The 21,369-nt window shown below is 35.8% G+C and overlaps 4 protein-coding genes and 1 long non-coding RNA gene across 5 annotated transcripts; 3 read left to right on the forward strand and 2 right to left on the reverse strand.

Annotated features, from left to right (window-relative positions):
- The first annotated feature begins 865 nt into the window (after nucleotides 1-865).
- On the forward strand, nucleotides 866-2,742 carry LOC111781773. Its single transcript, XR_002813013.1, has 2 exons — nucleotides 866-1,671; nucleotides 2,277-2,742. It is a non-coding gene; the product is annotated as an uncharacterized LOC111781773 (long non-coding RNA).
- A 2,363-nt stretch (nucleotides 2,743-5,105) lies between these two features.
- LOC111782151 lies at nucleotides 5,106-6,081 on the reverse strand. Its single transcript, XM_023662958.1, has 3 exons — nucleotides 5,814-6,081; nucleotides 5,647-5,721; nucleotides 5,106-5,526 (listed from the first exon to the last, which is right to left on the reverse strand). The coding sequence occupies exons 1-3, from the start codon at nucleotides 5,988-5,990 to the stop codon at nucleotides 5,134-5,136; spliced, it is 645 nt and encodes a 214-aa protein (XP_023518726.1). The 5' UTR covers nucleotides 5,991-6,081; the 3' UTR covers nucleotides 5,106-5,133.
- Nucleotides 6,082-8,039: 1,958 nt separating this feature from the next.
- On the forward strand, nucleotides 8,040-15,434 carry LOC111781415 (UDP-N-acetylglucosamine diphosphorylase 2-like). Its single transcript, XM_023661980.1, has 15 exons — nucleotides 8,040-8,473; nucleotides 8,796-8,850; nucleotides 8,952-9,103; nucleotides 9,824-9,863; nucleotides 10,279-10,371; nucleotides 10,568-10,680; nucleotides 10,764-10,838; nucleotides 11,433-11,472; nucleotides 11,563-11,645; nucleotides 11,740-11,817; nucleotides 12,344-12,487; nucleotides 13,601-13,668; nucleotides 14,546-14,660; nucleotides 14,759-14,915; nucleotides 15,114-15,434. Exons 1-15 carry the CDS (start codon nucleotides 8,273-8,275, stop codon nucleotides 15,209-15,211), a joined length of 1,512 nt encoding a protein of 503 aa, XP_023517748.1. The 5' UTR covers nucleotides 8,040-8,272; the 3' UTR covers nucleotides 15,212-15,434.
- A 286-nt stretch (nucleotides 15,435-15,720) lies between these two features.
- Nucleotides 15,721-18,058, reverse strand: LOC111781087 (urease accessory protein D). Its single transcript, XM_023661510.1, has 8 exons — nucleotides 17,900-18,058; nucleotides 17,754-17,819; nucleotides 17,590-17,664; nucleotides 17,413-17,457; nucleotides 16,998-17,231; nucleotides 16,586-16,668; nucleotides 16,329-16,500; nucleotides 15,721-16,187 (listed from the first exon to the last, which is right to left on the reverse strand). Exons 1-8 carry the CDS (start codon nucleotides 17,999-18,001, stop codon nucleotides 16,074-16,076), a joined length of 891 nt encoding a protein of 296 aa, XP_023517278.1. The 5' UTR covers nucleotides 18,002-18,058; the 3' UTR covers nucleotides 15,721-16,073.
- Nucleotides 18,059-20,076: 2,018 nt separating this feature from the next.
- LOC111782330 lies at nucleotides 20,077-21,084 on the forward strand. The gene has a single exon (XM_023663194.1). The coding sequence runs from the start codon at nucleotides 20,599-20,601 to the stop codon at nucleotides 20,977-20,979; it is 381 nt and encodes a 126-aa protein (XP_023518962.1). The 5' UTR covers nucleotides 20,077-20,598; the 3' UTR covers nucleotides 20,980-21,084.
- The last annotated feature ends 285 nt before the right edge of the window (nucleotides 21,085-21,369 follow it).

Below are 21,369 nucleotides of genomic sequence, written 5' to 3' on the forward strand. Positions count from 1 at the left end.
AACTTAAAAAAGGCCTGACCCATTTCCTGAATTGTGATGGGATTGGGGAGCCAATCATCTTCCTGCCTTTCTTTGTCTTAACCTAATTCTTTGTGTTCTTTAATTCAAACTTTAAATCAGCTCTAACATATAGCCATTATATCAACTAATTCAAAATTCCGAACTCGCAATGACTTGAATCTCCCAATGACTTTTTTCTTCATTTCCAATTCTCTCTAAATGGTTGAAAGAACAACAGTACGTGGCCCATGTTTTGTGCACATTATAGAAATCTTTTTCCCAAAGTAGTTACTTTTAGTCTCTTGAGTAACGATTTTGTCTTTGAACTTCAGTTTCAAATGATTTTGTTTCGATATCTATTTTCAAATTAGCGACATTTTAGTCTATAAACTTTAGCATATAACAATTTAGTCTTTACCGCTAAAATTATATACGTAGATATTTTATCTAAAAAACTCTATAGTTTATATGTTGCTGAAGAAGATGAGACATTCTATGAGATGGGCTCGATTTGGTTGTTTTACAATTTTCTTGCGATCTATTAGATGTTTAGTCTATGTGACAAATGGTTATATAGTGATGTTGGAACTTCTCATACGTTTAGGTCTCAGTCTTTGTTGTCCACTCAAACTCTCTATTTTTCTTTTCTTGTTAGACATTCTATGGTTTCAGATGTGGAGAGACTGTATGAGCACTTAAATCCAATGCTCAAAGTCATATTTTTTAATTAAATAATTTGTTACCAAGATGATCATATGGTTAGGAATCACGAATCTTCGCAATAGTCTGATATTGTCCACTTTGAGCATAAGCTCTCGTAGTTTTGCTTTGGACCTTTTCAAAAGGCCTCATACCAATAGAGTTGTATTTCTTAATTATAAACTCATGATCATTTCCTAAATTAGCCTATATGTAGCTCCCTCCCAACCATCTTCAACACATATCCAAGATAGACATCGACAACTATGTGAAGGGTAAGTCTCTACTCTCTATATTTAATTTGAAGGCCCTTGCATGAGCACAAGAATGCCTTTTCATATATTTTACATTTCTACTTCATCCCATTCTTCCTCCACTTCAAATAAGTGATAATCTGTCTTTACAAGTCTTTGGAGATCTACAACTTTGCCCAAGAGTTCTATCCTTCATTCTGACTCCTTTAAATACGCTCTTATCTACCCAGACCTTCACAGTAGCCCGAGTCCATTAATATTGAGAGTTGTCATTAGCAATTTCAGCTATGTAAGCATTTTTTTTTGCTGAAATATTGTAATTTCTTATATTAGTCATAGACTGAGAATCGATTAAGCTAACATTATAATGTAGTTAGCCCTCCTAAAAAATTCTTGCTGTTGTTGCAAGTTATCAGATCTCAAAATAGGTTTCAACATTCAATAGAAGAATAAGAAGCGTGGATATATAGACGCCTGGTTAGTTAAAAAGTAATATTAGAAAATCCCTTTGATCATCAGCAAAAATCTTAAATAAAATTGAACTTTGATGGGTAGGATTCTAACTAATTTGGTACAGTGAAAAAGGAGAGGAAAGAAGAACGGCAATGAAATCAAATTAAACAGTATGGAAACAGAAAATTGGTGGCTGCAAAGTGGTGAATGATGAAGGAGTTTGAACGAGAAAAGGATAGAGTCAATGCATGGTTGGTCATATCAGGTAGGGTCATTCCACGCCTCTATAGAATTTTATATATAATGCATGAAAAGTTGCATTTACATTGCATGCCATTGCTATTAATCTATTATTATTATTATTCTTGTTCTTGTTATAATTGTATTGGAAATACAATCCATTATTCTTCCACCCACTCGCCATCCTTTCATTTCAGTTCGCCCCTTTTTTCCACTGTCCCCATTTATTTTCCTCTGCCATTTATTTTCCCCTTGTACTACTTTTCTTTTTAATAATAACTAGGTAGGTCTTGTACATCCCCATTCATATGTTGTTAAAACTTTCATTGCAAAACAATTCTAGACTTGAAAGTCGAACCATTATTTAAGATAGAATTGTAGAGGTGTGATAGATTTAGGATTAAAATGTGAGTGTTTTAAGTTATGGGTTTTGTATATAATACAGTTGATGTTGTGAGTATATATGAATTCTCATGGGAGGAGAGGTGAAAGGGTGGATTAAGTAGCCTTTCTGAAAAGCTCTGATTCTTCATCGTACAATGCTTGTGCTCAATTTCAGAGTCGTTTTGAATCATGGGTCCCCTTTCTTTTTCCCTCGTTTAATCTCTCTCTTTCTATCTCCTCTTTCAGTTGCTATAGTGCTCATATTATGAGGTTAGAGGGGTCTGCCCTATCAGGTTGAATAGTAGAAGAGATGATACGGATGTTGAATTTGGCACTGCTTCAAAACTAAACAGTTCTTACTCTGTTTCCCAACTGTTTATGCTTCTGCATAGGAATCATCTTTATTCACGAACGTCTACTTAAGGTATGCTACACTGATCAAATTTCGCCCAACTTTAGATCAACATGTAGGACATTGTGATTTGTTCGTAAGATAGTTTCAGATTTTGAGTTAGTTTAGTTTAGAAACGTTTCATTTTTATGCTGTTGGTGTGGTTTTTGAGAGCGTCAAATAATAAACTCGTGTACTTTGATTGATGGTCGATAAATTTCAAGTGTTAAGAGCCTATAGAATAGACTGTAGAGGAAGTTAGAAAACAAGTGGATTTGATTTGATTTGATTTGATTTGATTGAAGCAATTAATTTTGTCAAGAATCACGTTCTACCGTTACAGAAATCATTGGAATCTCTGTTTGTAGTTGGATGTGTAAAGGAAGAGGACGAACCAAACCGACACATGGACAAGCTTTGTCGTCTTGCCCTTATGATTTTTTCTCCCCTTAACAAATTTTAGTTTATAGCATTAACATAAATTTTAAAAAGAAATTGTTGTTAAAAAGAAATTGTTGTTAGGAAATTGAGCTGGCATTTAATATTGGTAAGTGGTACAATAAATTGGGATATTGTTGGTGTGTGTTGTTGTGTAATAAGTGTGTGATTGGGGTGTGATGCCACGTGCAAGAACCCCACGAAAGCTGTTATAAATAATGACAGGTCAGTTTCAAGCTGATGCCGGAATTAAGGCGACACGCCTATGAACCCCATCCCATTATTTTTTTCTTTTGGAATGAAAATTCATTCAATCATATTAAAAGTCAACATTAGTTTTAATGTTGATTGATTAGAAAAATGATCCCCTTTTAAGAATTTATGCTGTTGGTATTTGAGAGGGGTAGATGATAATGAAAAGGATACCATATTCGGACGAACATGCAGAATGGATGAACCAGAGATGCCATAAAGAAAACCTGCTTGCTTACCATATTCTTGGCGGATGAGTTTTGGTCACATCTGAAATGAATTAAAGGACATGTTTGAGGTCATTCTCTAGCTTGAGAAAATTTACAAACTCTACAACCTCGTGGGCACTATTCTTTTCCCGGGGTGTTTGTAGTAGTGACTTAGGGGTTGAACTAATTGGATCTAATTATATATGTTTGTGGTGGTAATTCATGAGTGGATTATTATCATAATTTGGTCGTCGTATTTAGAGTTGGGTGGATGATTAATTAGATATACAAAAGGAGGAAAATTATTTGTATATTAACATATATAACCCAAAGATATATAGGAGTTGGTTTGGTGCAGTAGGAGNAGAGAGAGAGAGAGAGAGAGAGAGAGAGAGAGAGAGAGAGAGGTTGAAGCACATGTTAAGGCTGACACATAATTTTCTCTCTCTCTCTCTCTAGAAATTGTTTATTTTGGTATACTAAGTTTTAATTATAAATTTTGTGTTATAAACTTGAATTATAAATATGTTTTTAATTACTCTAAAATTTATACATTATTTGATAACTAAATAAACTTTGTATGAGTCCATTCCTATTTTATTTGAGATATACATTGGTTTTGCTTAGGAAAAAGAAACAAAATTATTTATTTATTTGTGTAACTTAAAGCTAATAAATGAGACAGAAGTTAAAAGTAACTGACAAAAGGTGAAGTCAAAATCCATTCCCTAAAATAGCAAATTTGAAAATAGTGAAATTGGAAATAAATGGATATTTTAATTCATTAATTGTAAATGAAGATGAAGATGAATATGAATATGAATATGAATATGAATATGAAGGGGTGCCCAAGCCCCTGCCCCTGCCCCTGCCCCTACTCCTACCCCATTCCATGTCCATAACTTTGGTTTTTGTTTGCTCCTCAAAACCCTAACATCTCATCCTTAGTCTTCAAGTTCCAAGACACACACAAAACTAAGTCCCTTAAAACTCCCACAAATCAATACCATTTTTTTCTATATATATATATATATATATATAATTTTTATTATTATTTTAGTAAAGCAATAAAGATAAAGATTGGTACTACCACCACCCTTTTCTAAAATAACATTAACAATAATAATCTACTTTCTTTCTTTTTCCTACCCCATTTTCGTCCTTCATGTTTCCCCTTATAATTTTATTTTCAAAACTTCACTTCATTCTAAATTTACTTAAAAACTTCTCCATTTTTTTCTTTTTAAAATTTGCTCTCTAAGATCTCTAATGACTCACTTTGAATGCTTCATGATTTTGAGATGAAATTATCAACCTATTTTTGTGAGATTATGCAACTTCTCACATGTTTGTGTAACATGACATGCAATTCACAATCATGTTACTGATTATGATATTTGTAGGAGTGAAGACTGCGATCTCTAGGAACCAATATTGTCAAACCTTGGGCCTCTAAATTGTTAGGCAGGAGCATTCCAAAAGAGGAAAATGAAATTGTTTGGGAAGTAAAGGCAATGGAGATTTGAAATAAATTTGAAAGCTTATATAGCATATACCACAAACATATATATAAAGATAGGTCGGAATTCCATTGCATGATGGAGCACAAAATTGGTGGTGTTGAGAGCCAACCTCTCCAACATTCCCTTAGCAATGGAATTGGTCTTAGCTTTAGATTTCTTGTGGATTTTTGAATAGAAACAAACAGGCAGACACTGTGACAGGGAAACCTAAGCTTAACAACACCTAACTAACTAACAATCAACAAACATGTGTGTGTGTCTCTTTTTTTTTAAAAAATTATCTTAAGAGTCTAAGACAGTGGAGCCCTTTGGGGAGCCCCCTTTCTCCGGCTACCCAAAGAGAGAGCAATTGGAGGGAGGAAGCCACTGGCGTTCTTCTTCGAGAAAGCATTGGGCGTGATTTGGGCGTGCTCGTCGTCGTCGTCGGTGAGTTGGGAGGCATCCATCGGCAGCCCTTCCAATTGTGAAAACCCAAAATCCGACTCTTCCAACCTCAGCAGAATGGTGGAAAGATCTGCCCCTTCAAACACCATGTGATCCACCTTGCATGAGAGGGAGCAGAAATGGAAGGGGTGTTGAAGAATTCTGGCGCAAGTTAAACAAACATTGGAAGGGGCTTTGCAAGGCCTAGACTGTGGCCTGTGATTCAGGAATATCACTTTGGCTCCATTTATGGTGTAAGGCTGCACAACGCAACACAGACCCAGATATTGAAATAGAAATAGAAATAGAAATAGAAATAGAAATAGAAATAGAAATAGAAATTAGAGGGAATTTATAGAAATTTATAGTTGTAGTTGAACCTGAATATAAGAACAGTGAATGAGGTTCTCGAGATCGGCAAGGCGAACCACGTCGTGATAAACATAGCGTCGAATCTGGGAAATTAATTGAATGGGAATGGGATTAAGAAGGAAAGGAAAGGAAAGGAAAGGAAAGGAAAGGAAAGGAAAGGGAACGATTGTTGTACCTGAAGAAGAGGAGGATGAGAGCGGTGAGAAGGAAGGCAGTGAGGGCAAATGGGGAGGCAACAGTGTAAGCAGAAGACGTTGCACTCGTTCTTCCTCCCAGACTGGTGGAGCCCACAGGGGGCGAAGAAGGACTCAGAGATTAGGGCTTCAAGCCATGCAGGAGGTTTCACCATCATTCTCTAACCATTGCGTTGCCCCCTTACCTTACACTGCCCTCTATCTTCTTCTATCATTCTTCTGCCCCTTTTGGATCATAACAAAACTGGGCTTCTTACCTTTTCTTCTCAATACTACTACTATTTAACGCTACTACTATGTTCTTGCCTTTGCCCTCGCAACAAAAAAGAAAAAGATAATTGCTTAAATAAATTTATTTACGATCAAAGTTCAACTCAACCCTACAACTATAGGCCCAATCTCAGTTTAGACCGAAATTTAGTGGGCTTAAAGCATTCTTTTTGGTCTGAGTTTGATCGACCAACATTCGTACGTCTCTGGTAACTCTTAAGTTAGTATCCGTTTATTTGATCCGACCGATTGAATTAACCATATTTAATTACTTTTAGAGAAGAAAATATTTTTTTTATTTTCTTCTTAAATATTTATATTTCTTTTATTTATAATATTATAAAAATATATTTGACCTTTCATTATTATTTCTCTTCTATTTTATTTTTAGTCTTATGCATTTATATCAAATATTTTTTGTTCCCAAAATTTCAAATAAATACTTGTTTTTTTAAAATGCTTTTAATGTATTATTATTATTTTAAAAAATATATATATCTCATTTCTATCTATGCTTTTAATCTTATTATCGTATTGAACCCGAGATAATCTACAATTTTCTCAGCTAAATCCATATTAATTTCATTTATCTGAAAGAAAAAAAAAAAGAGCACATAGAAAACAATATGAGTTGACCCATAAAATTAATAAAGCAAAATTAAATTGAAAATAAATTATTGGGGTTGAAATAGTGAAGGAGTATGAAATTGAATTTTTGAAAAATGAGGGACTCACAAATACTCATAAATAATAACTTCATTTATGCTTTTCAAATCCCTACCTAGGGTTCCCCAAAATTATGTACTGTCCCATCCTAACCAAAATATTAATTCATTCATTAATTAATAAAATTGCCTACTTTTTATTCTCCCAGAGATTGATTATTGACGTTAAAATCCTGGCAATGGGCTGCCTCGGCCCACTACAATTTAAAGCAGGCCGTAGAGTTGTACCTTTATCTCGGCCCATGCATTGCATTTAAGCACACTTCTTTGGTGGTCCAACATCTTCTTTTCTTCTTTTCTTTTTTCACACATATTTCAAAATACAAATATCCAAATTTCTGATAATTTATTTAGGAAATGGGCATAAAAGAGTATAATAATAATTCAATTAAGTATGAACTTATGCCCATAAAGGACACGTGGGTTTTCTGGTCTCGCGTCTTAATCACCACTTGTTAGGTTGGAGGGAAGCATCCAATCTGGGCCCTTCATCCCCTTCTTTANTTTTTTTTTTTTTTTTTTTTTTTTTTTTTTTTTTTTTTTTTTTTAAATATATGATTACATTTATAGTTCAGCTCTCATAATATTATATATAACATTTGAGCATACATTAAAAAAATATGGTATCCACACATTAATTTATTAATAAAAATAGTAATAAATGTTGAATAATACGAGGACAAAGATGCCAAATTATTTGAAACATTTCACCCAGCTATTATATAATATTTAAACTAATTTATGATTTTATAAATAAATAAATAAAATAAAATAAAAGCAACACAAAAATGGTAAATGATTCAAAATTACATTATATATTTCTCTTAGTAAACTTTTGATAAAGTGCCTCTTTTGTCACACGTGTAAAAGTGGGCCTTAACATCGAAATGTAATAATTTTAAAATTTTTTTTGTACCACTATGATTTGGTGGTTGAAATGGTTTGGTGAGTTGGTTAATAAGTGGATTGGTGAGTTGGTTAATAAGTGGATTGGTGAGTTTAATTGAGAATTCAAATTGAATGTATTGGAATCTTCATTTCTCATTAAACACCAAAACCTAAAGAAAGTTATACCAAACTTATAATTGATGATTCAACCACATTCATCAACCACATTCATCAACCACATTCACCAACCACATTCATCAACCACATTTAATAGCTTTATTAAACACACAAATTGCTGAAATAAGCTTTAAAATTGAAGGCAAGGAGCAAAACGAGAAGAAGAGCATGATTATGTAATTAAGAAAAGAAATGGAAGAATGGGGTCATTTTGGTCATCCTACCTTCTACCAGGTGCTTATACTCACCCATTCCCCTCTCTTCGTCCTTACTGTTCTATAAGCTCTTAAAACCAAACCACACACCGACACCCCAATCTCAACTATCATTCCACATTCACCCCCACAGATCTGTGACTGCTACGCTCTCTTTTCTGTTCTATGACCGACCCAATGGCGGTGGTTGGGTTCGATGCCAATGCGCCGTTGACGCCTCAGCAGCAACCGCCACAACAGCTACTGCTGCAACAACCGCCGCAGGCCTTGCTCGAGCGCCTCAAGGATTATGGCCAGGAAGATGTTTTTTCTCTTTGGGATGAGCTCTCCCACGAAGAGCGGGACCTTCTTGTCAAGGATATTGAGGTATACTTCCCTTATCTCTTCTTCTGAATTCACCTTCTGCTGGATCCCCCAATTCTCTGTCTGATTCTCTTAGTATCGTTGCTCACTGCTTGAATTTGTGTTTCATGCATTTCAGTTAGCTGAGAGATGAGTGTGAGAGTTCAGTAATTTTCAGAATTTTCAATTTCTCGTCGTTTTTTAGTTTCTATGCAGCTAAAGAGGCTGATTTTGCTCATTTCTTTGGTGTCAAATTACTTATTTTCTTTTCTTGTGATGTTCATCCCCGATGCGCAAAGCATGATTGTAACATGATTGTAACATGATTGTCGATGCTCTTTTTCAGAGTTTGGACCTTTCCAGAGTAGATCGAATCATTCGATGTTCGCTTCGTTCTCAAGGTTGGTATCTTCATCGTGTCCTCTTTTNTTTTTTTTTTTTTTTTTTTTTTTTTTTTTTTTTAATTTCATTTTTATTAAATCGAATTGCATTGAGGTTGCAGGGCTACCTGCGGCTGCAATTGAGCCCGTACCCGAGAGTTGCGTGTCGACACTGGAGGAGCGAACTCTTGAGGAAAGAGAGAGATGGTGGAAGACGGGGCTGAAGGCCATCTCGGATGGAAAGTTGGCTGTTTTGCTTTTATCTGGCGGTCAGGTATAATTTTCCATTTCTCCTTAGAATGTTTGAACTTTTTGGCAAAACTTGATTCGACTGCTTCGCATTGATTCCCTTTGCTTTGTGTCGACCTTTATACTCCACTATTAAGCTTTATCAATCTAAGCTTGTGATGCACTTTAAGCGATCCTTCTCTTTTTAGGTACATCCTTCAACCCCTTCCCCTCGTTTTTTTTAAAAGAAATTTCTGATTAATACAGATAAACTAAAACTACCTTATGGAGAGGTCCATGTCCAAATAAACTGTGACTTTCACTTCATACTTATCACGATGAAACAACTCACCTCGTGGCAGCTCCTTTATGGAAGATGATAAATTCCTAGATGTAAGAATTGAAAAAAAAAAAAAAAAAGAGGAAAAAGTACTACCCAGAAATGGAATTATTTATTTTGTTTTAAAATACTTTCTTTAGTGTATAAGATGGCATCGCAGAGACGAATAGTTACTAAGGAGTCTATCACGCTTGACTAAATTATTTTTTAATATATATTTATCATTTTTATACAAGAAGAAAATTCAAAGTCAATAAATTTATGCACTTATATGCTAAAAATGAGTTTGATGTATATTTCTCTATGAATGTTAATTTTGTTCTATATGATCATGTGTCTATTTGATATGTCTAAATTTTTTTGAGACTTATATTGACTTTGTACAACTAGGGTCTAACACATATCTATTGTGGTATTCAAATGCAGGGAACTCGGCTGGGCAGTTCTGATCCTAAGGGATGTTTCAGTAAGTAAAATCAGATTCTGAATTAGCAATTACTTTAGGGTTCTCCATGGAGGTGTAATTTAAATTTATTTGATGTTTTAGTCTTCTATTTATTTACTTGTTGAATTATCAATTTACGTAAGAAGCTTATACCTTTCTCGACCTTCTGGAAGTGTGGCAATTCACATGAAAAGCTTCAATTTACATAAGAATCCAATAGTTGTCCAAGTATTTTCAAACTATTGGGTACAAGGACGATTAATGACTTCGATATCTTTCCTCTCTCTCATACACTCAAAATAATTGAATCCTTATACTTTCTAATTTCATATTGCATTGAAGGGAGGAGAAAATTCATAATCATATTTGTTCCTATATTCATATCACCAATACACTCTAGAATTTTTTTTTTTTTTTTTATATACATCTTTGTTAGATATTGGACTTCCATCGGGGAAATCCCTTTTTCAACTTCAAGCTGAGAGAATTTTGCGTGTTCAAAGATTAGCTGCTCAAGCCACGACTGATAGTAAGTTTTCAATTTTCAGTATTCTTACCTTTTTGTTTGCTGTCTACCCCTGAAGGTTGGGGGGACCTTGTGGCTGTAACCAACTTTCGGTAGAAGATATTGGAGTCGGGCTTTAATTCTGAGTACTAGAGACTTTAGATAAGTTTATATTATAATGGATGTTAGTGACAGTTATTGACATACATATTGATCTCAGATTCTACCGGTTCTGCCTCAATTCATTGGTATGTGATGACCAGTCCATTTACTGATGAGGCCACTCGCAATTTTTTTGAAACTCAGAGATATTTCGGTTTGGAGGCTAATCAAGTTATAATCCTTTAGATGCTTATACTTTTTCTCATTTTTCCTTGCTTGCTCTGGTACTCACTTTCACCATATCCGGGTTGCAGGTCACCTTCTTTCAGCAGGGTACCATTCCTTGTATATCCAAGGATGGTAGATTTGTGATGGAGACACCATACAAAGTATGGCTTCAAACTTTTTTCCATATGAATTGATCAATCCCCAGTTATCCATATCATATCATTTACACGCTATCCTACTTCTCCTCCTTCCCCCATCATGCCCCCTGTTATACTACTCTTGTAGAAAATCTTAAATTTCTCGAGGTAGAAAAAATGTTGTGATGGAAACACTTGTTATTTTCCTGAGATCGTGTCAAAATATTTAGCCTATATCTTTTACAATCCTAGTACTACAGAAGTCATGTCATACCTTGATTTCAAGTAACTCAAGGATTGGAATGGGGAAATCTATTTTGATTTCAAATATATTCATTGGTATGGACACGCATAAATTGATATTTGTATTTGATGAACTAAAGAGGCAGGGAAGAATCTTATGAAAAGAATTTGTTGGAAGTCAAGGGTACAGGGCAATAATACATAGTGAATGAACACTGGATCGATCAATTGGTTGCTATCTTCTTTGGGTCCCAGTAATTAACATTACGATGATTTTAATGTTATTGAGCTCCATATCTTTGCATCACACTGTAATTCTCTAATTCCGATTATATAAAAACCATGGTTGTTAAAGTTTGAATTTTTAAAAGCCAGGTATCTAAGGCTCCAGATGGGAATGGAGGAGTCTATGCAGGTAAGCTGGTCAAACTCATAAGCTCAAGTTGTTGGCTACTTCTAACTCTATTTTTTACCCTCTTATGTGAATCTGTTGTTTGTTGATCAGCTTTAAGATCCTCAAACTTATTAGAAGATATGTCAGCAAGAGGTATTAAATATATAGACTGCTATGGAGTTGACAATGCCTTAGTGAGTAGCCATATCAACTGAATTTTCTTTGTGCTGGATACGTGATTTTGCAAAAATTATTAATATGTTTCAAACTTTTGCATCTTGGTTATAGGTTCGCGTGGCTGATCCAACATTCTTGGGTTATTTCATTGATAAAGGTGTATCAGCAGCAGCAAAAGTTGTTCGTAAGGTAATTAATCTAATTATTTATTATACATATGGAAATAGATTAATTGTTTAATTTTCTTTTATTAAAATCTTGGTTCTAAGAAGCTTTTGTCTTGAATAAATTTTTGTGTGTTAGTTGCATGTCTCTGATAAAGACTGTTGGCTTCTATCTCTTTTTAGATATTGTTACACTCTGGATGATGGTGTTTGCTGTTTGGAAATGCATATAATATAATGTAGAGATTATAATCTTTGTTCTTTCTATGTGGAAGGTGCACAGTAGAGAGCCTGAACATTCAAGTATATATATAAAAAAAATGATGCGGACTCAAGTCAACGACCGAGTATTAAAAATGATTTAGTTTCTTGGCGCATACTTGTAAAAAATTTCTCATGTCTGGTTTATTACTTCTCTGACATTGCCCCAATGAATGCCCGACAAATGAGATTGATGGTTTAACATTTTCACTGGCCTTAGCTGACCCTCATGCGTTTTTTCAAAGAGTAGATTGTGTTTTATTTTATTTTATTAATTCATTTGGTTTCAGGCATATCCCCAAGAGAAGGTTGGCGTATTTGTCCGACGAGGTAAAGGGGGACCGCTCACTGTGGTTGAGTACAGTGAATTGGATCCATCACTGGCTTCTGCAATCAATCAAGTAACAGGGCGCCTTCGTTTCTGTTGGAGTAATGTAATGTTTGTTTCACTTTTTTCTTCAGCTGAAATAGTATTTTTGACGTATATTACTTTTTTGTTTATAGCCCAATTATTTGCAAAAGCAGTTTTTTAGGTTCGTTCAGTTGGATAAAAAATTAGTTTTTCAATATTTCTTTACTCCTAATTTGATGCCCGAAAATGAACTTTTAGCAACCTATTTAATGGCTGCCTGCTACTGTGTACTGTATTTACTTTTTAGTCAAATTTCATCTACAATCCTTACTCTTCTGCATCATTCGGCACCCGCACTTTGCAATCAAAGTGATGTTCTTACTCTTTAGATTACCTAATCCAAGGCACACTTTACAAATAGGAAGAACAGTAGTTTGCCAATTAACTCAAGTCCACTTTTGTTTGACCGTCTTCTTTCGTCGTACAAAAATTTCCATTCCAAAGCCCTCGAAAATTGAGGCAAGTCCGTTCAATCTAGGATCAAGATAAAGCCACTGTAAATCATCCCCCAACACCTCTTGGAACTGATTTCTTTGTATGTGCATGGTGGCTCAACATAACCATATTTCCGAAGTAAATAGAAGATATAAGTGTAATATTCTCCAGCTCTGTAAGTCATGAATAGTTCATATCTTCCTGAGCCATAGAGGTCAAATGCTAGCTACCATTTAGGAGAGTTTTGTTCTTGGATATCTTGTAATTCTTTCCATATATGTGCGTGTATAGTAGCATAATTAGTCATATTACAGAAGTAAATATAGGACAGATGTAAAAAATAATATCCACCGGTATGATCTCTCTTTATCAGGAACCCAAGTACATATCTTCCAGAACCATCTTATGAAGGTCAAATGCTAATTGCCTGCCATTTATGAGATTGTTTCGTACTTGGATTTGTTTTGATTCATTCCATGTATAGTTGTAAATTGTAATACGTTCTTTTAAATTTTAAAGCCTAACTTCTTTAGTACTGAAGATCATATGTCCTTTTGATGGAACAAAACCTTTAATCCTTTTTCAGAACTGCACTCTATACTACTAATTTATCATGTCACTCTCATCTTCTATGCTTCTAAACTTTTAATATCATGAATATGAAATTTAAATGTGTTCAAATTTCTTTTTTCATGTTCAGGTGTGCTTACACATGTTTACTTTGGATTTTCTAAACCAAGTGGCAAATGGTCTTGAAAAGGACAGCATGTTAGTCTCTCTCTCTCTCCCTCTCTCTTCCCTCCATTCAAAATTTTTATAATGGAACGAAGGATTCAACTGTCCATTTGATGTTTCCCTATCCTGGTTTGTTATGATGATCTAACTGTTAGAACCTGTTTTAGGCCTTGCAAATGTTTTGAACCATTACTCCGTTTAGGAAATGATGAAAATGCTCAACGAATGATTATGGTTAGATTGTTGGATCGTAGTCTACTCTTGTTTTGATTGCTAAGGTCTATTTAACCCGAAGATGAACAAGGATCTACACTTTTTTTTTTCTTCAATTTATTTTTTCATAGAATCTAAATTTCCCTTTTACAATTGAATGTTGTAGAATTAGTGATACATTTCAACTCCAGACTTGGTTTACATTGGACATTGATGGATGATTTTTGAATATGAAAAAGCTTCTTAAATCTAGTATGGAGTTGATTAAATATCGAGCTCAGGCTTGGATTTATTTGATATTCTTGTGGTTCTGCTTTCGTGTATTCACATTTTTGTTGCATTTCAGCCTTCCTAGCTATTCAAATAAATTTGAAGATTTATCTCGTTCATTTGTCTTGATTAGTCATGTAAATCTAGTCTTTATGCCTGGGTTGGGTTTTTTCTTGGTATACAAGGAGAGGGAGAATCTGATCTAGCTTAGTTGTCAAATGAGGAACATCCAGTTTACAATCTATCTTCATTATCCAGGTATTGGGTGACTAATAACCGTGTTAAGGGCTAGATAGATGAGATAAGATTAGTATCACACAGTTTCAGAAGACTGCTAGTCTTCAATTTGTCTTATTTTGTTGACCGCAATTCTGCAGTTTGTATATATATCATGAAGAGCTTGCTCATATGCTTCTTCTAACTGTAGCTACCATCTGGCGGAGAAAAAAATTCCTTCTATTCACGGGCATACAATGGGATTAAAAATGGAGCAGTTCATATTCGATGCATTTCCTTATGCTCCTTCTACTGCACTGTTTGAGGTGAAAGCATCTCTTGTATATATTCTTTTGAACTATTTTAGGAGCGTTCTTATCGCCTTACTTAGTGTACGAGGTTCATTTTTCGTATCTTTAACTAGATCTTACGAGAAGAAGAGTTTGCGCCAGTGAAAAATGCCAATGGGTCAAACTTTGACACTCCAGATAGTGCTAGACTTCTTGTTCTTAGACTCCATGCTCGCTGGGTGGTTGCAGCTGGTGGATTCTTGACACATTCAGTGCCCTTATATGCAACTGGTATATTTGTGAATACTTGAATTATAGATAATGTTCATAAAATATCTTCAGAACTTCAGTGATTCATTATACATATAAACTAGAAAGAAAAGATTTTGCAAACTTACTTTGATAGCCAAATATCTTCACTAGACTATGTTACTAACTCTTTGAAATGCAGTATTCTGATGTAATATATATATTTGATATTGAACCCAGGTGTGGAGGTATCACCACTTTGTTCATATGCTGGAGAAAACCTGGAAGCGATATGCCGTGGAAGGACTTTTCACGCACCTTGTGAAATTTCTTTCTAGTCGAGTCAATTTTTCCAAAATCTATTTGTGAGTCACCGGCTTTATTATTTCAGAGCAACCATTGAAAATGAGGTCCATTTTTCTTATACTTGTGAGGTATAGTGTGAATCATTTAATGCTTTGTGACATCAAATGACTGCTTATTTGGTTTTGTTAATATAAATATTCCCTAAAGACCATCAAAGATTATGTGGGCTTTAGCTGCCATTGATCTTATTGGTTATTACTATCAGGTTATAAAATTTATAAATTTATTTGGGCAAATATACATCATTAGTCGTTGGAAGTGAATTCGTTAACTCAATTCCACCCTTCAGATTGTTCATAATTGTTATTATTTTCGTTGAATTGTAATTGTCTAAAATGAAGGCTCTTTACCCATCTCGATCGGCAGAAGGTATAGTCCAAGTGTGCCTGCTTACAGTTCAAATACAACAGGTTTATCTCTTATAATTACTTTCTTCCCTCTAAGAAAGTAATAATTCACCATTCATAAAGCTAATCCACCCTACAAAACGTCATTTCTTCTATTGAACACCTAGTAAATGGACTGGAGAAGCCCCACAACAAAACTAGTCTACAGCTTTAATATAGGTCCAATAAGGCAGCCGGATAACTTGGGGGCTCCTCTTCTTCACTTTATTGATACAATATTCTACAGACGGATGCTCCGTTAGAAGGGGAAGACTCCCATTTACAGAATAGAATAGTATAACACTTGGAAGATTTCCAGCTAATAGTACAACACTTGGGCTACCCATTTGCAGAATAGTACAAAAACACTTGGGAACTCGTAATCCACAATCCTACCTCCTCCAACGCTTAAGCCCTAGAGTTTTGAGTAATACTCTTATTATATCTTTCATTTATAAGGGGGCACTCCAAGAAGTGGCTCCATTGAAGCTAACTGTTGTTGGAGAAACCTGTAGACTGTTTCAGTTTCCATGGCAGCGATTCTAACAACGGTGCCAATTCCCTAAATGTAAACAGTAACATTTAGAATTCGTAGTCCACTTAGCAGTAGTTACTAGATCCCAACAAATTTGGAGGCCATGCTTACAGGAAAATTTATCTACAATGCATTCTTTTTTATTTAAAAAAGAAGAAAAAAACTAACCTTGGGGCCAAAGACGCTGGAAGAAGCAATGATTCTAGGTTTGGCATACAAATGATCAGAGTTCTTGTTCATTTGGGCTCCACGGGTAGAAGTAAAAGGAGAATATAACTGGTCACTCATCATCTTTTTCACGTTTTCTCGAACTTCGTCTTGGACTTTCTTAACCCTTGGCCTGCAGTGAAGCCACCATCAACAATGATGTAAATTAGAAAACAAATTTCCTGATCTTCATAGGTTCAGAGTACTCAAGTGTCTACCCCAAAATGACAACCATTGCAATGACTTGGTATCCATGCATGCGTTCTATTATAGAGTTCGTGCTTCCTTGCTCTAGAAGCACCTGCAATGAAACAATATATGGTTTCAGAAAAAGATCTTAAAGAAATTGTATCATCATACTCCACTGTAGATGCTAGTATAAAGCACTTCTCATGAACAAAAGAAAAAAATTGGAAAGCCTGTATCTTAACATATCTATATGATGTATGAATGACAATGCAGTGAGAAGGGAATATGATCGTTCTGGATTCTTATTCAATCACGATCCCTCACTACTATATTATCAAGCAGAAAATAGACAATAGACACAAACTCAATGAATCTGTGCATAAAATTCTAGTTAAGCACTTATAGTACAGAATGAATCAGTGAAGACACTTTTAGCTTTACCGTATCAAAAAACAATGGATGGCCGTCTTCTAAGAATATTTGATTAGTGCTCTTGAAAAGATTGAACTCCCAAATTTCTCCCCTCCCATGGCGTCCACTTGTAAACCAATCAACAAGAACCAAACTAGATCCTGAATCAACTCTAAACACTTGTTTCTGCGCATACCTTGCGGTGGCGAAGCATGTCACTGGATCTGGAAGTACCGCCAAAAGGGCATCACTACCAATCCTTGCCTACTGCAGAAGAATGCTAAACTTCATCTAGCTACACAGGCATATATTTATGGAAACGTAGAAAGAACTTCAAAAAGAACCTTGAACTCTAGTATCATAAAACAAACAATAAGGCGAGACATTAAAGTAGTTTCAGAGCAATTAATATTAAGGCAGATATTAACAATCTTCGTCTTGTTACCTCCAATAGTTGTTCAGAGCGCTCTTCTCCCCGGGACTTGTAAACCTAAAGCAGCATAAGATTGCAAAATAGATCAAGTACCAAGAACAAGATAGATCAAGTACAACACACTTAGCATGGGTTCCAAATCCACTAAACAAAAATAAGGAAGTGGCGAATTATCTGAAGATTGATCACCTTAGTAGAAGACTGGGTAGTTAGGGCTGCAGTGCAGCCATCTTTAACGGTCAACTCGCACGAAATTGAATCTCCCTGCCTCAGAAAAACGTGCCCCGAATAAGAATGATCAAAAGAAAAAATGTAAAAAATAAATTGAAAAGGGGAAATGTTATTCATCGTACAGAGACAATGCCGCCGCCATAATTGAGAGTGTAAATCCAAATAGCATCAGTTTTGGAAGGACCAACCTAACAGAAGAACCACTAGAAGCGATTGAACATATTTGGTTAATGACGGAGAAAAAGATGATTAGAATAAAACAACGGACCTTTCTGGGAATGATGAATTTGATGGGATACTTAGAAAAGCATCTGCTAACGGCTGATTTTCCTGCAACTTTTTCAATCACCACCGCACCGTCGACTTCCATCCTCAAGCACAGCAAACAGCAATTCAATTACAACTGCGAGCGACCACGAGTTTTCTTTCTTGCCTGACTAGCGGAAGAACACAAAAGGCCGAGCCGGATTTCGGCCCACTTTTATAATAGGCTGTTTCACGTTAGGTTTAGAACTTAGGCCCACTTTCTCATTGGGCTGCTTCATATTAGGCTGATAGCTTAGGCCCACTTTTCTTTTGGGACGTTTCGAGTTAGGTTCTGGTTTACGGCCCATATTAGTATTGGGCTGTGTCATGTTGGGTATAGGATTTAGGCCCACTTTTGTATTCCGCTATTTCAACTACAAAAGGCAGGGTCCAATTCAATTATAAAAGGCTCGGCCCAATTCATCTATAAAGGCAGCCCAATTAAACTATAAAAAGTGAGCCCAATTAAACTATAAAAAGACTGAGCCCAATTAAACTATAAATGGCTGGGCCCAATACAACTCTAAATGGCTGGGCCCAATTCAACTAGAAATGCTCGGCCCAATACAAATATAAAGGCTGAGCCCAATTCAACTACAAATGGCGGCGCCTATGTTAACTATAAAAGGCCCGGCCCAATTGAACTATAAGGCTGGGCTCAATTCAACTATAAAGGCCGGGCCCAATTCAACTATAAATGGCTGGGCCCAATTCAACTATAAATGTCTCGGCCCAAAGCAACTCTAAATGGCTGGGCCCAATACAACTCTAAATGGCTCGGCCCAATACAACTCTAAATGGCTCGGCCCAATTCAACTATAAAGGCTGGGCCCAATTCAACTACAAATGGCGGCGCCTATTTTAACTATAAAAGGCTCGGCCCAATTTAACTATAAAGGCCGGGCCCAATTCAACTGTAAATGGCTGGGCCCAGTTAAACTATAAATGACTCGGCCCAATTGAACTATAAATGGCTCGGCCCAATTGAACTATAAATGGCTCGGCCCAATTCAACTATAAATGCTCGGCCCAATACAACTATAAATGCTCGGCCCAAAACAACTCTAAGTGGATGGGCCCAATTAAACTATAAATGGCTCGGCCCAATACAACTCTAAATGGATGGGCCCAACTCAACTAGAAATGTTCGGCCCAGTTCAACTATAAATGGGCGTTTAGACGAACAAGGGTTTAGGAACATGGTTTCCTAAGCCCGAAACCCATGAATTATTTATTCATTTATTTATTTTTAATTACTCTTTTCTCTCCATCGTTCTCTTTCTTCCCTTGGACTTTTAAACTTTATGTAGACGAGTGAGTCCAAGTTAGTTAAAATAGAATTATCTTTGTTACAAAAAAAAAAAAACAATAAAATGAAAATATATAATTGCATATTTTAAGCAAACTTTATGGAAGGCAAGTTGATTGGAGCTAAGTGGTATTTAAAAAGAATATATAAATAAATAAATAAATAAATAAATAAATAAATAAATAAATAAATAAATAAATAAATAGAAGATTTTTTAGATTCCAAGGATAGGCACATGCCTCGGTCAAACTTGTTTCCCCAATGATCTTCCCTTGTGTTTTCCCCTCTCATCCCATTTATGTATTTTTTAATACAATAAAAACATAGAAAATTAAAACAAATAATGAAAGCTTTGGGCGCTTCAGAGGGCACGTGGTTTGCACATGGTCAGGAATAATAAACAGAAACCAGAAAATCATGTGTGGTAGATAGTGATAGTATAATATTGGGCAACTGAATTTGGATCCAAAATCCAATGCAACCATACCTTTCCTTTTGCTTGCAGATGAACCAAAGTAGCACACAAGGGAACAGTTGCTCGGGGGTTCCTGATCCACTCCCAAGAATTCATGCCTAGTGGAGTTGAACATCAAAACCAATCATCATGAGGTAGAAAAGAAAAGGCAATGAAATAATAAAAATAAGTGTAAACCAATCATGGTTGCATATGTTTTTACAATTTTATTTTATATTATTTTAGGAAATATACAAGGAAAAGGAAGAAAAAGTAGCGTGGGCATCTTGTCTCACTCTCACTCGAATCATTTGCCCGCTTCCATCATCCTAAGTAATCAATATTATTATTAAATTAACTTATTGTTTTAGGAAAAAAGAAAAGAAAAGAAAAAGAAAAGAAAAGAAAAAGAAAAGAAAAGAAAAAGAAAAAGAAAAAGAAAAAGAAATATGCAGAAAAGGGGAGCAAATGGGAATTAGGGTTTACCACTGCTGGATCACGTGGGGGACGCATGGCTTCCCAGAGAGAGTAAGAAAAGGAGGCAACCCTTTTCTTTTTCTTTTTATCTTTCACAATCACGCTGAGATCCAACGACACAGTTCACCCTCACGCGCTCTCCTATACGCGTGCAACCCACACTCCCACTTCTCTACATAAATAAACTACCACAGTCTTCATACTCAAATTGCTCGCCAATCATCTCATCATTTCCACATTTCACCGCTCTTTGCTCTGCAACTGCCACGGAACCGGCATCTCAATCGCCTTCCACTTTCCACATTTCACCGCTCTTTGCTCTGCAACTGCCACGGAACCGGCATCTTCATCTTCATCTTCATCTTCATCTTCATCTTCATCTTCATCTTCATCTTCATCTTCATCTTCAACTCCAACTCACATGGCGCAAATGTGGCTTCTCTGGTGGCCAAAGAACTCCTCTGCCGCCGCCAAAACTAGCACATCCTCTGCCACCGGCGCCGTAACTGCAACTTCGCTCGCCACAAAGGTATCCTCCTCGCACTGCAACCGCATCGCCAAACTGTTGCGCAAACTGAAGAAACGCGGCAGAGTACTCTGTAGCACAACTGGAGAGAGCAGCAGCAACTTCCAATGCCGCTACGATCCTTTGAGCTACTCTCTCAACTTCGACACCAGCGGGTGCGGAAGCTTGTTAGATGAGCACTACTATCAGTTCTGCGCTTTCTCCTCGAGATTCGCGTCCAATCCAGGAACTGTTTCTCGTCCTGCTCCTGATGGAACAGTCACTGCTTCTCGCTAGCGCGATCTCTATCCCTAGCATTTTTCTTTTCTCTTTCTTAACCGATCTTTAACTTGTATGCAACATTAGGGTGATTTTGATTTATATATAAAAATATACCTGGTTCAAGAATTCCAGAGAGGGAAAAAACACATTAAGAACGAATTAAGATAATTTCTATCCAATGGTTTCTCCTGTGAAATAAGTGAATCTATAATTGTAGCTTAGGGAGAGTGAGGTTCACAAAGATCTTAGAAAAAAAAAAAGTGATAGACGAATGGGGATGAATAAAGGAGTAATAGAGAGAAGAATAAGAATTTGTCAGAGTTCCTTCCAATTATGATCTCGTTACTTTTGGTTGACATAGTTTCTTCTTTAAAAAAGAGAAGGATAGATTGGAATTAGATGGTT

The sequence above is a fragment of the Cucurbita pepo genome, chromosome LG19, assembly GCF_002806865.2.
Source record: "Cucurbita pepo subsp. pepo cultivar mu-cu-16 chromosome LG19, ASM280686v2, whole genome shotgun sequence".
Taxonomy (NCBI): Eukaryota; Viridiplantae; Streptophyta; class Magnoliopsida; order Cucurbitales; family Cucurbitaceae; genus Cucurbita; species Cucurbita pepo.

Excerpts from the sequence above, each read along its gene's own strand:
- LOC111782151 (XM_023662958.1), bottom strand. The coding sequence starts at position 5,990 with ATGATGGTGAAACCTCCTGCATGGCTTGAAGCCCTAATCTCTGAGTCC. Across the intron at positions 5,722-5,813 it reads CTCATCCTCCTCTTCTTCAG|ATTCGACGCTATGTTTATCA; the intron begins GTACAACAATCG and ends TTAATTTCCCAG. Across the intron at positions 5,527-5,646 it reads TTCACTGTTCTTATATTCAG|CCTTACACCATAAATGGAGC; the intron begins GTTCAACTACAA and ends TGCGTTGTGCAG.
- LOC111781415 (XM_023661980.1), top strand. The coding sequence starts at position 8,273 with ATGACCGACCCAATGGCGGTGGTTGGGTTCGATGCCAATGCGCCGTTG. Across the intron at positions 12,488-13,600 it reads TTCGTTTCTGTTGGAGTAAT|GTGTGCTTACACATGTTTAC; the intron begins GTAATGTTTGTT and ends TTTCATGTTCAG. Across the intron at positions 13,669-14,545 it reads GGTCTTGAAAAGGACAGCAT|CTACCATCTGGCGGAGAAAA; the intron begins GTTAGTCTCTCT and ends TTCTAACTGTAG.
- LOC111781087 (XM_023661510.1), bottom strand. The coding sequence starts at position 18,001 with ATGGAAGTCGACGGTGCGGTGGTGATTGAAAAAGTTGCAGGAAAATCA. Across the intron at positions 17,820-17,899 it reads AATTCATCATTCCCAGAAAG|GTTGGTCCTTCCAAAACTGA; the intron begins GTCCGTTGTTTT and ends TTCTTCTGTTAG. Across the intron at positions 17,232-17,412 it reads GCTCTGAACAACTATTGGAG|GCAAGGATTGGTAGTGATGC; the intron begins GTAACAAGACGA and ends CTTCTGCAGTAG.
- LOC111782330 (XM_023663194.1), top strand. The coding sequence starts at position 20,599 with ATGGCGCAAATGTGGCTTCTCTGGTGGCCAAAGAACTCCTCTGCCGCC.